Here is a 17,802-nt window from a genome sequence, read left to right as displayed (position 1 = left end):
TATAACCCCGGTGAAAAAGAAACATCTAAGCCTCTACCTGTACAAAATCACTGTTACAGTCATCATGCTCCATACTATGTACATTTCTGCCAAACAAGCACTTGAAAGTCACCATCACAACATCCAAATACAATGGTATTGCTGATGAGTGGGAAATAAAAATAGCCATTTTAACCGCCTGCCAAAACCTTTTTTTTAACCTTTCAATTCAGTGCTGAGGAAGGCAAAGGAGGAATGTTTGTAGTTACAAAGAAGTTCTCCTGTACAGAAATACAAATGCGAGACGCTTGAAGACATTTTTGCATATGAACATTTTACAGTCTCACTGCATTCCTCGCGTACAGAAGCTGTATTCTCATTTTTCATGAATTAGGTTGAACATTCAGAGGATTATTTTTCTTTCCTGAGTTTGAATTGCTGTGACGAAAAGGGCCACTGAGATATATAGTGAGAGAGAACCACAGACAGAGCGCGGGAAGAGACAGAAAGAGGTAGAGTAAAGATTGATAGAGACAGAGCGGGAAGAAGAGCAAACGTGAAAGAGAAGAAGGCAGAACAGAGAGACAGAGAGCTGCTGCTGTTTAGGTCCGATGAGGTTCGACTTTGAGTTGTGATGTGTGGAGAACAGAGTCTCCACTGCTGCCGGGGCGAGTTTAGCACCATTGTAAGGGTTTGGTGAGAAGTTCCCACTCTGTCATGGTAAGAGGAGAATACCTGGAGAACAGTATTGCTGCTGTTAAGACAACTTTAGTGTCAACCGTTCAAAAAAAAAAAAAAACAGCACAAAAAGACATAAATACAAACAAAGCTTGTTTTTTTTTCAGTGAACACTGGCGGAGGCTGACCGTCTCAACAACCCAGAGCGAGGGTTTGTCAGAAGAGTAAAATTAAATAATAAAAAACATGAAAAACAACACAGAGAACTACTTCGTGCAGTCCTTCCTCGGCTGCTCGTCAGTTGTACATTTTTCAGTCATTTCCTGGCAAAAATCCACCGTCACCGCCTGGTTGGACTTTTCCACGGACAGCCCCGACTTCGTATACAAGCTGGCGTCCTGGCCTTCCATATCTCTGTCCGCCCCGTTCCTGACGGCCGAGTCGGGCTCGCTCTCCGAGGGGCCGGGCGACCCGTGGAAGCTGGGCTCCGGCGTCGCTGAGCCTGAGTGGGTGGTGAGGTCGATGCTGGTGGTGGTGTTGTTGGTGGCGAGGCTGAGGGGCTTGGGCTGGTGGGTGGCGTTGTTGTTGCTGGCAGTGGAGTTGGAGGGCCGCAGCACGGGGCAGTAGTGGTGTAGAGACTGGACCTGCTCGGGGCTCAGCTGCACGTCCCTGCACACCTCCTGAGACAGGCAGGAGAAGTTCTCCCACAGCTCGCCCATACACGCCTTCAGCTGGTTCCTCTCTGTCAGCAGCTTCTCCTTCTCACACACCTGTAACCACACACACACACACAGAAGATGAGTCACTTTAGAAATGCAGACTGTACACATGAGAAGAGCTCCCACTCACTGTCTCCTGAAGTTTTCCATTCAGATTATTATTTATTGTATTCAGTTAAACACTCTAGTACTTGCAAAAGGTTATGATGTCAGTTCTGGGCTCTATTTCTATATATTTTTAGGTCTAAATGACGAACAGGTAAAGTTTGGGAATTGCTCCAGTAGATTGCTTTAGCCTGCAGCCATGAAACAGGCTGGATGGATCAAAGTGCGTCCACTAAAAGTTCTTGTTGTTTCCACTGACAGGCTCAGATTGTTATTATAAGTGTGTGACAACATTACAGAAAGGATCCCTACAGAGAGAGACCTTTTTGTTTTTTTAACCACAAACAGTTACATCACTCTCCTCGACGACACCGGACTCCATTTACAAAAACATTTTTTGATTTTTTACTTGCAGAACAAGAGAGTTTGTTGTCTACAGCTGCCTCTTTTGGTTATTTTTTGTGTTGACGTTGAGTGAAAATGCAGCGAGAACCAGTATCAGAGACAACAAACTGACTGGGGAGAGAAATGTATGCTATGCTGCAGTTCCTACTTCATGCCAGCAGAGGTGGACAAAGCCTGTGTTGTTAAAGGATAGGTTGATCATTTTTCTTCCCATAGAGAAAACTCAGACACCCGTTTGAACATATGAACAGGTTTTTCTTACTTTAACAATTTCCTCTGTTAATTACATTAAAGGCTTATACTGGTATTTAATAATGTTGCAGCCATTACAATCCATTTTACCGCTGAAAGCTAAATCAAAGTACTGCAGGAACTCCAAAATAATGTATAATTTGTAGTCATTTAGTACGGAGGCCCTAAGTGGACATGCATCCATACATTTTATTTACTCGGTTTTCACGTGATAACGAGTCATTTAAATTTTAAACTTATTTTTCTCGTTATTTCGGGAAAACTAAGCTGGTTATTTTTTCTTTTTATTAATGCAAAGCCAGTGACAACAAAGGGTGCAATACAAATCACTAACAAAGGGTGCAATACAAATACAAATACTACAAACATGTAGAGAGACAAATAAGACATGACATAGCACAAGACAAGTGGGAGAGCTAATAAAACAACTAAGACAAAACAATGAAATAAAAACAAAACAAAAAAGACAAAGAAAGGGCAGAGGAATTTTTTTTGCTTAAGTTTTATATTGGTTTTCCAATTATAACGGATTAATTTGGCCAATTATCTCGAGCTAACAAATCTGGTTTTCTCATGATAACAGGATAATTTTCTGTCGATGTAGAAAACAAAACAGGCTGCTCACTGTGATATTACAGAGCAGGACATACCATGCTGCCATTGCCCACACTAATGAGCTAAGTTAAACCTGTTTCTGTGTTTGTTTAGTGCTCATATCTGGGGATATGAGTTTTGATCATCTGATGTTATGGTGGTGCAGCGTCATTATCTCGTGGTAATGTGATAAATACGTCAGAAAATGACCAGAAATAACTCAACATCACGGAAACATTGAGTAAATATAATGTATGGAATTTAGACCCTAAAATAAAGGGAGTAAGTAATTTTATCTCAGGCAAAAGTTGCCAGACTGCTCCTGTAACATTTCCTCTGATTGACACAAATCAAAAACTTCCAGTTTCAGACCCAGCACTGAAAAACAGCAGGTTAAAGCAGAGCTTCAGCAGCTCACAGACTCAGCATGGAGACCAGAGGGCTCTAAAAAGAGGGAGTCTGTGTTCAGGTAAGTATCAAACAGTCGACTCACCAGCTTCCTGATCTCACACTCCAGGTTCATGATGCAGTCCAGCTTCCTCTTGCGGCAGCGCTGCGCAGCGATGCGGTTCTTACTCCGCCGCCTGACGTCGTGGATGAACTCGAGCTGCTCAGAGGTCAGTTTGTGCATTTTCACCAACATTTGGAAGTCGTTCCGTGGAAGATTTGTGATTTGATCTACGGGGAAAGGCAGCTTCACCTGGAGCAGAAGGAAGAAGACGAGAGGGATGTTATTCAGTCATTAATGAGCACATATTAATGTTGATTCCATTAACAGAATTTAAAATCTATTTATTATTGATTGATTAAATTAGGGGTGCATCTTTGAACTTGAAGCAAAAACATTTTGCAAAATTGTTTTGCCTGATTTAACTGATTGAAGCAAGTTTATATCAGAGATTGATTACAGTCATAATTTCTATATGCCTGCAACCTCATTGTCTCTGAAAATGGACTCTGTGTACCATGATGCATTGCAATTTGTCTCTTGTTTGGCTCGAATGACAACTTTTTTTGTCTTCCTCGTATTCTTGTGATCGGTGCAACAAAGGAGTTGTTCATTGTGCCTGCTTGCTGTCGGACAGTGAGGGTTAGGCTACATTTGACCACAAGATGGCAGTAGAGCACTGCTCCACACGCCTCACAGAGCCTGAAGCTTCCTCTGCCTCATATTTAACATGAAGCACATTCTCAGGAAGAGGGGAAAAGGTGATGCAAGAAAAGAGTCCCTCTCCATCTGTCCCTCAGCACCTGGACAGGAGCCAGGGCGACAGATTGAGGGGGCAGTGACTCGCCAACCTGATCCAAATCACTGTCAGATGATTTCTGCGGGCATGAATATCTGTACCAACGACCATCAGACCGGTCCTCACATTCTGCAGAACAAAAGAATCAGTGGAAGGAATGCTGCAGTGATTTAGAAAAGCAAAAATCTGCGTGGAATGAGATATGAGAATAAAGAACATATGAAGGATGTGTGTGTTTATTTGCTCAGTTTGGAGAGCAACAATAAGTCAGCCTCTCTCCCTCAGGTGATGGCAAACCTTATGATAAGCACATCACAGGCAGATCCACCCCAGCGGTATCTGCGTGCACCAGGGAGCCGTAGCTTCAGGCAGCGAGTGAAGCGGTGGAGGAATAACAAAGAGCCAGAGGAAGACAGCCGGAGAGCTTGGCAGAGATGAGAGGAGCTGCAGCTCTCTGCCTCCTCTCCTCTCTCCCTCTTCCTCCCTGTGGCTGCCTCTGGAAGAACAAAGTCAAACAAAGGAGGAAGAGAGGAGAAAGAGGAGCAAGCGATGCGACTCCCACTGTACCTGGCTGCTGGATGCTCCCCGGAGACCCCGAGCTGCGCAGATGACTGCAGGCAGAGGCTGCAGCAGAGCAGCTCACTCTGTTTCTGCAGCAGACGGAGCACAGTGGTGGCTCAGCGTCACCTGGTGTAAGCGCTGCACTCAGGGGAATAAAACAAGGTGCCTACTCATGACAGAATTGAAATGACTCCTCAGTGAAGAGCAAATCGAGATGTCAATCTCTCCCTGAGAGAGAAAATGGCTTGAGTTTCCTCATTAGAAGCACAGCCCTCTGAGCCGCCAGGAGCCCTCTCTCTCATCTCAGCTCGACATCTGCATGCAGACACATGAATAAATAATGTCCCGAGCTTTCAAGGCCACGCTCGGCTCTCGCTGCTTCACCGGGGCATGACAGCTCCAGCCTCAAAGAGAGGCGCGGGGAAGCAATAAAACATCAGTCGAGCTGCCAGCTTCATCTAAAGCAGAGCAGGAGATGACTCTGTTTGTGATCAGATAGCTGGTGTACAGTAGTGATCGGATGTGTGAGCTCACAGTCTGCAGGATTCAAACAACGGGGAAGGAGACGCTGCGACCTTGTGATGGTTTCTTTCCCCCCTCTTCCACCAGTCACTGGGACGCAGGGGACGGCTAAATTTAGCCGCCCCACTATGAGAAACCAGTTCAGCATCAGTGCTGGGATGACAGAGTACGCTTCAGAGGTGGTCATAAATTCACAGCCAACTGTTCTGGATTTACATTTCTCTCTCAATTCTCCTCCCCAGTCTCTCGCTCTCTGTCTCTCTGGGTCATTATGCTGCAAATGGGGGACAGAGAGAAAAGTAGGACTCATCTGTCATCAGGACCAGAGCCATGCTGGGTCTCAGCCCTGACACTGTTAAAAAATAACAGATGTTTCAAAGTCTAAAATCAGGCTGAAGATGTTGTTAATGACGAGTAGAAACTCAGTCGATGCACTTTTGGTCCTATTCTTCTGAGGATGAAATCTGTCTTTTCTCTGCCCAGTGTCATGCACCCGGAGGAATGCAATATAACTAAATACAGACAAACAACAGAATGAGACCCAGGTTGTAATGTGGAGAATGTATCTTTGAATAGAGCACTCTGACATTTTGGAAAATATGTTGTTTTTTGTTTGCTGTCAGTCAAAAGACCAAAATGTAAATGTTTCTCACATGAAGGCAGCGAGGGAAAGAAGAAAAGCTGGCACACTTGCTGAAACAGATGTTCCACAATGTTTCCACGCTGTGGTCATATTCACCTGCTGCACCTACGTGAATAACGAATAACAACCCCTCTTCAAGCTCACATGAAGGCAGCCAATCAGGTAGCAGCACCGGCACCTTGCGCGTGCAACCAGGAAATACCAGCGTGTGATAAACGGCACTGTAGTTGATAATCAATCCATGTAAGATAATGCCTTTCAGAAGATCAGGAAACAATATTGATTTGTTCATGTTTCATTGCTGTCATTAGCACCTGACTTCAATGCAGAAATACTCTTTCAAACAGCTTTCCCCTCATTAATTAAAGTCCTAATCATCAATCCGACAGAATGCTGCTATGTACTGTTGATTTTGCATAAATAAAGCTCCCTTGTGTTGAGCTGCTCTGCACCCCACGCCCCACGGAGTTTGTCGCGTGACGTGGGTTAAAATACTGCTCCCCCATGATGGGCTTTGCACATCGCTCTATTTTGTACCCTGCTTTGACCTGTAATCGATTGCAGAACTATCTTGAAGGATCTCTCAATTTCTTAAGTGCATCTTTAGGAGAGAAGGTGCTTGCAAGGAGCAGTGAGCATGAGTGCACAGGTGAGTTCTTTGTGGACATTTTTTCAAGCACCAATGGCGTACAAAAGAGGGGTCACACCATACTACACAAGCCTGTATACAATATGCCTTATTATGAACACTGTGGTTCCTATCAATCAGAGATCTTACAATACAGCAGTAGGCTATAACAAGACTCCTCCCCTTAGGACTCTTCCAGGCCTCTTATGCTTGGATATGAGGTGGAAGGGAGAAAGACATAAGGAGAGGAGATGAAGGAAGGAATCAAGGATGTACAAACAGAAAGGAGAGGAGAATTATGTTTCAACAGAGAGTGAGATATCCCTCAATATCAGTCTCATGACCAATGCAGAGCTGGAGGAGACAGCATATGAACTGGAAAGAGGGCCAAACAGCAAAGGCTAATTTTGCAGTGTGTGAGGCTGGGCAGCTGGCGGTCCGCAGCAGGTGGAGGCCTGAGGTTAGTCATAGCTGGATGGATGGGGTTGTGATCTCCGCTAACCTGCAGTGTCTTAAACCTGCTCTGAAGCTTTAAAATTCACGTCATTCTCACTAAAGCACATTTTCTAATTACACTTTCACTCAAAGATGTTTTCATCGTCACTTTAAAAAACTAAAGAAATGCATTGAAATGCTTCCTGACACTAATGTGTGTCCATTATCGAATCCAGACTAAAATTAGATTTTATCTTGTGATCTGAGATTTATAATTCTGCATATTTGTGTTTCACACTGTCTCTGTAATTAACCCTGAGACACCTCACATGCTTTTAATGGGATTATAAATCAGCATCACACACGCCCTCTCTGAGTGCGATCTGAATGAAGATAATGTTTTAAAGTAACTGCTCTTTCCTGGAGGGGTAAAGTAATAATCTAAAACATTTTTAGATAAATAATTGACTGTTTTGTTGCTCTCTTGCTGAATAATATCAACATTAACTCTGTTCTTTAAAATATTTATTTATGCAGGAGGCAATTGGTGTCATAAGATCGCCATAAAAAAGAAAAAATCTGCAGAAATAAGAAGATGAGGGTGCAAAGATAGAGAGGGGAAAAAGACCAAATAAGATATGTAGGGAACATAAAAAGAAACATATAAAAACAAAACATATAAGAATAAATATAAGAATTTGTTTTACATTCATATGTTCATGTATTTCTCTTTGTATTCATTTGTATATCTTTAAAAACTATATTACTGTTATTCCATTTTATCCTCCTTAGGTGTCAAAGAGACCCATGGAAAAATCCTCTGACGCCTTCCTTTGCTGGAAGCAGCAACTGAAGTTTGTTTGGAAGGAACAGGAGACGAAACAGGAGGGGAAATGTGTCAAACTTCATCAACACAAAATCCCAAAAATCAACAACACAAACAAAACTTACAGAACTGGACGCACTGTTTGATTGCCAAGTTGTTTCTGGGAATTTTCGTGCAAGAAACACCACAGAGCCGGGCGCCAGGCTGCAGCGCCACCGCCAAAATCAACACTGCAAGAATCTTGCAGATTAGCACGGTAAGGTAGCTGGATGCTAAAGTCTCAGAGCTTCCTCAGGACTACTGCAGGCCCTGAAAAGGAAAACAGCCTTTCTGTGCCTCTGTTTGCTCCCCATATTTGTCCCGCTCTGCTCAGTGCTGCAGAGCGATGCGGCGTATACTCCAGGGGCGACTTGGGGGTAATGAAGGGAGACTGAATCTCATTACCTTGTTACTACAGTTTTTGTACATGCATCGAGCTAGATAAATATAGATTTCAAAGTAAAATGCTTGGGTAAACAGAACTCCTCTTGCTCAATTTGAACAAGTCTCCCTCTGCGTACTCTGTAGGCTACAAAATAAGGCCCCCTGTGTTGCCATAAGTACATTTTTCATACACATCACCATCATTAAATATAGATTTAAGAGGGAAATTAATGGACAAACATACCCCTTTTTCGAAACTTGAATATATCTCCTTCCATATCATACAGAGAGCTTTCAGTTTCTATAGCTACAGCACCCAGACCTCAACTCACAGAGCTTCACTTACCATCAAATATTTGATGCACTGTGTTTGTATTCCCCCACATCAGTTTCTCCTCCAGCTAACGCAGATGTTGCTTTAATACATTAATCACAGTGCCATGGGATGAAAGGGTTGCATCATTTGAAAAAGGATTCCATCTTATCTTTCTATAACTTTTGGAAATGACTACAAAGAGTAAATATCTCTGCAGCTAATATTATGAATGGCGAATCAGACTCAGACCACAGCCACATCATAACCAGAGTAGAGCAAAGGTTCTCTGGCTTCGTGCAAATGTAGCAGGTCTGATATTAAGGTCTGTGCACTTCCTGTCATACGTTCTTTCTATTTCATGTTTCACCTGATAAAAAAGGAAAAAAACACAATGTGCTGATGTATCAGGGCGACTTCCTCATTCCTCCCACTCGCTCTGAGATCAATATTTGCAGCACTGTGGCCAGACGATACGCTAGAATGAGCTCAACGCCTACACAGAGACACACAGAGAGAGAGAGGAAGACAGACTGAGGAACAAATGGTGCTGTGTAGAGATGCATGATACATCCTCAGCTGCGATGCTGGGTTTAAGTGGCACTCAAAATCTCTTCCAGGGCTGTTAAATCCTGGTGGGGTTAGGGCAGCCTACATAACAAACCAGTGTAGCTTGGTGTTCTGACCTATCTTGTGCTGGAAGCCATCACAAAAGGTTAGCAAAGTTTAGCCACCATAGGCTACCGGGCGAGTACACTTACATTTTGAGATAATGCATACTAAAAACACAGAGTAATAGTACACACTACCACTAGCACTGATTGATGCTGCTGAACTGGCTTAGTCATGACTCTTACCACAGTGATATCTATCTTAAGTTTGCTAATGTTAGGTAACATTAGTCATCATAAGCTACTGACTCAGGGCACTCAGGGAGTGCACTAACTGAGCATAAAACACTTTTAATTCCTTTAAAAGCTTTATTTTGTCATGTCGCAATCCTTGGATTGTTTTTCATGCTAAGATTTTAGCAGCAAAATGACTCAGTATTATCAGTTGCACAGCATTGCAGCAGCCTGTACCAAAATGGACATCTAGCTTACATTTTGGGGTAATAATGTGATAAAAGTTCATGCTTAAACACAATGTAGTCTAATACTACCACAAGTACAGAGGAACCATAACATTAGCAAACTGGCTCAATAATGGCTTAGTTATATCCATCCAAAGTTTGCTATCGTTAGCTAACATTAGCCATCATAAGCTATTAGTTATAAAAACAAAGTAGCCTGACAACAGAAATCCCGCTTATAAATTCAAATATATTTTATTGTGTCGCCCTCTGTTAGTCATCAACAGCAAATTCGCCTGGTATTATCAATCGCACAACATTGCAGTGGTCTGTACCTGTACCTGTATTAGCTGACATTAGCCACCATAAGCTATCGGTCCTACCAAAGCAAGAAGGCTCAAAACAACAAAAACCTAAGTGCACTTGATTACTTTGAAATTCATCTAAAACAGATAAATGTGAACTGACTCAGTATTACTAGGTTCAACAATACCTATCAAATATTAGCTTACTGGTCATGCAGACCAACAGTAGAGACAAAGCTAAAGTGCATACCAAATTGAGGATTAAGGTGACATTTTATGATAATAATTGTTAATAGCGAATGCTTAAACGTATTACAGCAAAACACGGAAATAAGAGTCATGAAATTAGTGTACTGACCAAGTGAAGTCATTTACACTGGATTGTTTATTTTAAGTTTGCTAACGTTAGCTAACATAAGCCTCCTAAAGCTACTAGTTTATAGCCTACTAAACAAAGTAAGGCTGTAAAAGTGTAGGTGAATAAAGCTATGGTGCATTATATTGCTTATGAATAAAACTTTCATTTACCTTCATAAACTGCAAACAAGTTATTTAAGAAATGTGTCCCAACAAAGCTCTACTGAGGCTGTTTCATTCTTATTGTGGTTTGTGGACTGTTTTTACTGTAAAGCACCTTGTGACTTTGATTTGAAAGGTGCTATATAAATAGAGTTTATTATTATTATTATTATCGTTAAAATAACCCTGATCCCCACCAGAAAAAAAAACCCTACAAGGCTCAAACATATGCAGCCCCTATTTACCCAACAGTAACTGACACAGCTTGTGAGTCCAGGCTAAAGAAATAATTCTATTTCAATGACTTTGTAAACATTTCTTGTAGGAATATTTGAGCTACAACATTAATCATCAATATTATCTTTCCCCGTCCACACTATACATAATTTTCTTTGAAGTGCAAGGTAATTAGACTTAGTTTCATCACCCTTTCAGTGCGGCTGCGTAGGAGGTAAGTCAGCTTTCTACTGTAGCAGTATACATCACTGGAGTCATAATATGTAAGTGTGAGACAGCTCGTAACCACAGTGTGATAATACTTCAGAACCTTTAGAGCTTTACATGTAGGTAAAGAATGTATTAATCTTCTTGTCAGAGTGGATAAGTCTCTGCTGTGTGAATGTGCTGATAGCTCTTCACACATGTGGCTCGTACAGACCAAACAGCCCATAACCACAGAGCAGGAGCCGCCCATGGACCTCAAGTGACTCTGGCTACCTTGAATGACTAGGCTTTGGTCAGACTGGCCTGCACTTTAACAACTTCCTTCCTCATCAGGATTCATTGTGTCCAGTCCGCAGTCCTAGGCTGCAGCTATTTATACCAAAGCTGCTTTCCCCCCTCTGCCATTTGCTCTGCACAGTGAGGCCTGATTCTCCCTCTGTTTGTTTGTACAGTAGAATTACAGAGAGGGCTGCAAGGAAAATATGTGGTCCAGGAAGCATGAGGTAGCATTTCTGCACCACATAAAGGCCTGGGGGCAGAAGAGTAAAAGGGCCAGGAATGACACATAAGACAGATTTTATTTTTATTTTGCACTGTGAGAATAAGTTAAAATATCAAGAATAAAGTTTAGATGTCAAAAATAAATTTGGAATGTTTTCCTTCAAGTTTAAATGTCTTGAATCAATGTTAAAAATCAAAGTTTAATGTCGAGAATAGAGTCAAACTTTCAGTATTAGTGCAAAGCAAAATAAAAATTAAAGCAAAGAAGGCTGATTTATTTTTAATTTTGTACTTTGAGAATGAAGTCCAAATGTGGCCAGTAAAGTTGAAGTGTCAAGAACAAAGTCAAAAAGTCCTGGATAAAGTCCGGGACGCTGGTTTAGCTCGTTTGTAGAGCAGGTGCCCCATGTACGGAGGCAAAGTACTCGAAGCATCAGCCGCGTGTTGGACTAAGGGCCCTCTGATGCATGTCTAACTCATAGACTGTATATAAAGATGGATGACATGACAGCTCCCTAAAAGTGAAGCAAAACCCTCTCTAGTGCCCCCTGCTGACTGGCTGCAGTGTAGGTCATAAAGCCCGCCTTCTCAAAACTATAAAATCAAAAAAATTTTCTCAAACTGGTTAAAGTTAGTTCTTATCGTGCTGATTTATGTCCAAGTGAGAAGTTTACTTTTAATTAGTTATTTGATGCTGTAAAAAAGGGGGTGTGACGTCATGATTGACAGCTCTGTTGACAAATAAGGCTCCTGCAGCGTTCTGTTCCTGAGTAGCAGAGTAGAGGAGGAACGGCGAGAGGAGATGTAACTAACACTACAGTCATTGTACTTTCCATAAGCGCGAATATCTGCTTCAGACCGACACAAGGAGCCGTTCTGCTGTTAAATATGTGCGGGATCTTTTTTTTCACTAAGTTAAGTGTGTGTTTTGGTAAGCGGAAGTGGCTACAGTGGCTCCACCAGCTGATCTCTAATGCGTAGTCTCTGGCTCCAACTGCTCCAAAGATGGCAGAGCCAGTCTCAGGGGGGATTTGGGCTTCAAATTTGTAGAATGTGAGTAGATGGAGATGCATCCTCCATCTTTATATACAGCCATTGGTCCTACCCTTCTCTCTCCTCCCCACATTTCCAGCCCATCTTTACTGTCCTATATGATCAAGGCAAAAGACAACCCCCCCCCAAAAAAAACCAAAACAAAACGTGCCCATCATAAATCCAAAGACGGTGTTTTGTTTTTCTTTTTTTTGCAATTAGGGCCTGTGATAATGTTGGAAGCAATTATTTATGAAGAATCTTATCAACAGCCTGTGATAGTGAGCGTAAAGCTGGCTGATAACCCTGTCTGAGAGAGGGATGTTGTGAGAAGTAATGGAGCGCCTGTAATGGCTGACACACACACACACACACACACACACACACACACACACACACACACACACACACACACACACACATAAACACAGTCATACCCACACAAAGAGATGACAAAGGGAACAGAAACGTCTCCTCGTCATTTTTGGGCTGCTCTCCCGGCTGCTTGCTCAGCGCTGTAAATCAATCCTACATAATTTACAGCGGCACATTCAAGTGCTCATAAATCTGAAGCGCTGGGTGTTGTGTGCCACGCTGTGAAGGTAATAATTACACATTACTGCTGAGCCTCTTTATCTCTGCATCTGAATTCTTTCCACTAAAAAGCACAATCCTGTCATGTCTCTCCAACCTTTGCATCACACTCACTTGCTCTGTGGATCTGATCACCATGGCAATGCACCACTTTCTCTCTCCCTCTCTATCTGCTCCCACTGTGCACTCAGAGCAGCCGTCTCCACCGAGCTCTTCAAAATAAATCTGCCTGCACCTCCAGCAAAACATCGCTGAATCAAACATCATACGAGTGCAGATGGGCGGGTGGTAACACGGAGCCTCCTGCAGCCTAAAAGGTCGTAAGTTCAAGCTCTGTGACAGCCAACATATGATGTCACAGTCCGGGGAAAGACCGTGCTCATGTTGAAACCCATCAGTGATTGTAGTGGGCTATTATTTATGTTAAAGCGTTTCTAATCTCAACCAGGAAAACACAAAAGAGCTCCTCTTTCAAGCTCCAAACAGATTATCAGTATGCAAGCTCTTTTAATGTTAAATGGGTAGCGATTTAGTTTTCACTCGTGCAAATAACATTTAAAATGTCAAAATATCATTTTGAGTAGTTACAATTTTAATTTAAGATTTCTGTAAATATGGCAACCCATGGCATTCAATCATTATCCGTATAAGCATTTGTAGATACCAACCATTGCTTTAAGACTAGTCAGAATTCTAAGACAACCTGGCAATAGTGGGGGGGCACGGTGGTGTGGTGGCTAGCGTGGTCGCCTTTCTGCAAGAAGGTTGCCTGTTCGAATCCCAGTTTGGCTGTGTGAAGTTCGCATGTTCTACCTGTGTCTGTGTGGGTTCTCTATCTATGTCCATATTGAAAATGTTCAAATTAGTAATAATGTTCACTGCAAATCCGTAACTTAAATTAAACCAAGGGTTGCATGGTGGTGCAGTGGTTAGCGCTGACGTCTCTCAGGTAGAAGGTTCCTAGTTTGAACCCCGGTTTGGAGAGCAGTGGTTCCCAACCTGGGGTCCGGGGATCTCTGGGGCTGCACGAGGCTTTGTCTGCACCGAGATTGTCAAGAATAGATTTGCATGAAAATCATTAAAAAAGAACTTACTTGATAATCAAAAGTCTGTTCAACTGTTACAAAATCTATTTTTTTGGTCCTCATTCAAATACAGTAGCTACTTTGTAGGCCACACCTCTGTAAACTGTCGGCTGATTGTTGTTAATTTTTGCAAATAAAGATTTGGAATGAATCACTTTATTGTTTTGGTGTACGTGTATGAGGCCTAGGGGGGCCTTTCTTAGACACAAGCAGGGGGGCTCCAAGGAAAAAAGGTTGGGAACCACTGTGAGGAGGGTCTTTCTGTGTGCAGTTTGCATTGACTGGCGATCAGTCCAGGTATAACCCCACCTCTAACCCAATGACAGCTGGGATCGGCTCCAGCCCCCCCACGACAGGATAAGTGGTATAGAATCTGTAGAAAAGGATGGATGGAGATGAGATAATCACAATTATCTATAGATAATTCCATCCATCCATCCATCCATTTTCTTTACCGCTTATCCTGTTCAGGGTTCGCGGGGGGGGGGGGCCGGAGCCAATTCCAGCTGTCATAATTACATTTTGGCGTTTTAATAATTGTAATTTTTGATGTCTACAATTACATTTTCAATTGAAAATATTTTAATTATTGACATCCACACTTCAACTTTTACTAGTGGATTTGTGTATATCGACAGTTTATCTCTTAGAAGTTCCTATGATTATCGTAGAAATCAGCTCTTAAAATAAATTCTAGATTAGTCTAAGATTCAATACTGACTTATAAAATGTCAATATGTCACTTGGAACTGCAGCCAGTAAGAATGTGATTACAAATATCTTGAACTGCATTTGTGATATCTGTAGAGTAATAAAATATGTTGACTAGTTGATGTGTAAAGTTTTCACCTGACATTAACCCCAGCAGTGAAAAGCCTGCGCTACAGATGGAAGTTTTAATCATGTCAGTGAGTAAACAACAGCGCTACACAGAGGCAAAGCTGCTTTTTGTGAATAGATTTTATCATCTTTCACTTTCCCTCAGGTGGGAAATCTGCTCACTGCGATGTTATTACACCTGCACCTTGCTCCATCTGTGAATAAGAGGGTCCCTGACTGATCTTTACCCGGTAAACAACAACAACAGTTGTCTAGTCTGCAGCTTGGAGGACGTCTGCCCAGGTGGATTAGGGGAGGATGATTAGAGGATTGGCTATTCATCCTTGTCAGCACTGTCGAGCTGTGCTGAAGCTCTCGCCCACTCACGTTCAACTCACAGCAACCGCCAAGCCATTAAAACTTTATAGCTTTAGCACATAGAGGCTGTAATGTATTGGTTGTAATCCCTTTGCGAGTAACCACACACCTCTACTGCGGCTGGGCATCACAGCTAATCGTCAGTAGATGAGAAATGGCAGAAGTCTGCTGGGCTACCCAGAGAATTAGCATATTTACTGGCAGATAGTAGTTGTCAGTGATTCTGCTGGGATAAATGAGCTACTCAAGCTAGTTGGCACTGGCAGGGAGGTGGATAAAGCCAGAGGGAATCACTTCAGAGGTCAATTCTACCCTGGAAGAGTCCTGACCCTTCGATCGCCTACCATGGATACGCTACACCCAGTTACCGTCTTAAAAACAGCATCCCAGCCTCCTAAATTCAGACTGTCCCAGTGCATTTGGGCTCACATATTCAGACTCATTACACAGATCTCCAGCAGAGCAGAAAGCAGATTAATAATATCAAAGTACATCTGTGCCCTTTGGTGGTGCTGTAAATCTTGTACTGAACACTCCCGCTTCAATTACATGATGATTTAATGACTGCTAATGCAGACCTTGAGAGCAGGCCACTGCGATATAATTAGCCATGGTGGAATTGAGTGTGAGGGCTACATTCTGTGTTACATGTGAAAGACAATGTTTTACACTCACCTCTGGCCCTTGCTCCTGTACGTGGCAGGACTCACTGTCTCCCTCTGAGAAGGAGCCCGACTCGTCACTGGAGTTGGTTCCATAGGACTGCTCACATTTGATCTTGGGTCGCACCTGGTTAAAAAGGGCGTCCCCTCCCACACTTTGCTCCTGCTGGTCCACATTGAGGCAGCGTGCCACGTTGGAGCATGGCGAGGAGGAGAACTCAAACTGGGGCAGGCTGCAGGGAGACCCTCCGCTGCCATCCTCAGCATAGGAGTACGAGGAGCAGGAGCTGGAAGTCCGGGTGCGAGTCTCACAAGGCGGTGATCGTGGGCACACTTTGATTGGCACTGGGCAGCTGGTGTTGGGTCGTGGGCGGCACAGAATTGGAGGCTCAGAGGAGGTGGTGCTGGGAGAATAGGTTTGGGAGGTGGGGAGGGACTGGCTGGCTCCAGCCCACACGCCCTTTGGCATGTGCTCAGTGAGATCCATCTCCAAAGAGTTCCCACCAGGGTAGGAATGCGCTGGGGTTCCCAGACGGTTGCAGGCCCCTGAGGAAAATATGACACTACGACGGTCCAGCTCAACTTCCTGTTTGCAGACCCCATCGCAGGAAGCGGACTTGAGGGACAACCCTACAGGGAAACCGTCCATGTCCTTTGGGGATGTAACAGACAGACTCAGCTCCCCAGTGAAAGGCCTGAAGTCTTTTTTATGATCTCCCTGAGAGTTTCCTTTGTCCTGGGGGCAGACGAGTCTGTTGGCGAATAGCTGCTGTGATGTGTTGGGCAGACTGGGGAGGTCCACCCCTTTCTTGAAGAAGGCTCGGAGGCAGGACGGGGACTTGGTTCTCTTGGTTCTTTCCACAGATACTGGGTGATCCATCTCCATGGCTGTCACACTGTCCTTGTCCCTGCCGTCCTGCTCGTCCCCTGACAGGCACAATGAGATTGCCTCTTCCTCTGCCTGTTGTTCGACTTTGATCTGTGCCAAAGGCAGCCTGCCCTGACCCGGCACTGTGCCACTAACGCTGCTCTCCTTTAATGTGCTTGGAAAACCTGAGGTACTGGTGTGTGAGGAGGTGTCATTATTGTGCTTGTTGCAAGCCCACTGGTATTTCCTGTACTTGGGGCATCGGGGCAGGTCTGACGCGCCGTGTCGATCAAAGTCCAGCCGGCCGTCCATTAACTGACTGGGCACGGCCATCGCTAGCCTATCATCGTCAGGGTGCCGAAAGGAGGAGAGGGCGTCGGCACACCGCCGCACCCTAGGGGAGGTGGGCCTTTCCTCTGACTGCATGCTCTCATCCTCTGAGTTGTTCGTCTCTGTAGCCACCTTGTGGCAGAGCAGCAAGCCGTCCTCCTCACTGCGCAGCTGAGCCTCCAGGAAGCGAAAGCATGAGTCCTCGAGGTTGTGCATGCGCAGGAATTCGGCACAGCGGATGACCTCCTGGATGTTTTCTCTGCTGAGTAACAGCTTAGCAGTGTAGGCAAACTGCAACAATGGGGCGAATCCCCTGGCAGTGACCTGCAAAAAAACAGGGAAATTGCCAGCATTACCATCAGCACAGGCATTGTTCAGAGCACTTGGAGTGTGGTGAGACAACCGGACAGCTCCAACCATCATAAACAAACACTGTAAAGTACCGCTTAATCTTTCTATCGGTCAGCACTGAACCTTCTATACAGCTGTAAATAAGAACTGGTGGGTATGTGTTGGGGATGTTGGCAGGTTTTGTGTCCTGCTTCATGTTCATAATAACAACCTGTGGGACATTCCAGCAGTCCACCACTGTCTGCTCTGTGGTCATACCATTGGTTTGCATACACCCACTCCTGTCACTGCTTTGTATTTGCTTAGTTGCTTGAGGTAAGATGTCGAAGCACAAGTGCTGCTTCATATTCCATGTAAGCAGCAGGAATCTGCGTTAAAAATGGGACCTTAAGTGCCTCGTTGGAAGACCAAAGAGGTTTTTAAAGAATCAGCAAAGATCTTTGTGACTTGTTCAGTGAATTATACTTGAAGCAGAGTCTCAAGTTTTACCATCAATACTGCAGTTTGGTACC

At 43.7% G+C, this 17,802-nt stretch overlaps 1 protein-coding gene across 1 annotated transcript in view; it reads right to left on the bottom strand.

Moving 5' to 3' along the window:
* Positions 1-769: 769 nt before the first annotated feature.
* Positions 770-17,802, bottom strand: part of bach2b (BTB and CNC homology 1, basic leucine zipper transcription factor 2b) — an 84,874-nt gene continuing 67,841 nt past the window's right edge. Inside the window, exons 3-5 of the mRNA XM_069657501.1 lie at positions 15,755-17,263; positions 3,226-3,432; positions 770-1,427 (exon numbers count right to left, since the gene is read on the bottom strand). Of these exons, the coding sequence (XP_069513602.1) occupies positions 924-1,427; positions 3,226-3,432; positions 15,755-17,263 (2,220 nt within the window). The 3' untranslated portion in view covers positions 770-923. The remainder of the gene's footprint in view (positions 1,428-3,225; positions 3,433-15,754; positions 17,264-17,802) is intronic.

This window comes from Semicossyphus pulcher, unplaced genomic scaffold, assembly GCF_022749685.1.
Source record: "Semicossyphus pulcher isolate SPU_LCO1_2020_fin unplaced genomic scaffold, fSemPul1.0.p SCAF_11, whole genome shotgun sequence".
Lineage (NCBI taxonomy): Eukaryota > Metazoa > Chordata > Actinopteri > Labriformes > Labridae > Semicossyphus > Semicossyphus pulcher.
This window is presented reverse-complemented; position numbering and strand designations above follow the sequence as displayed.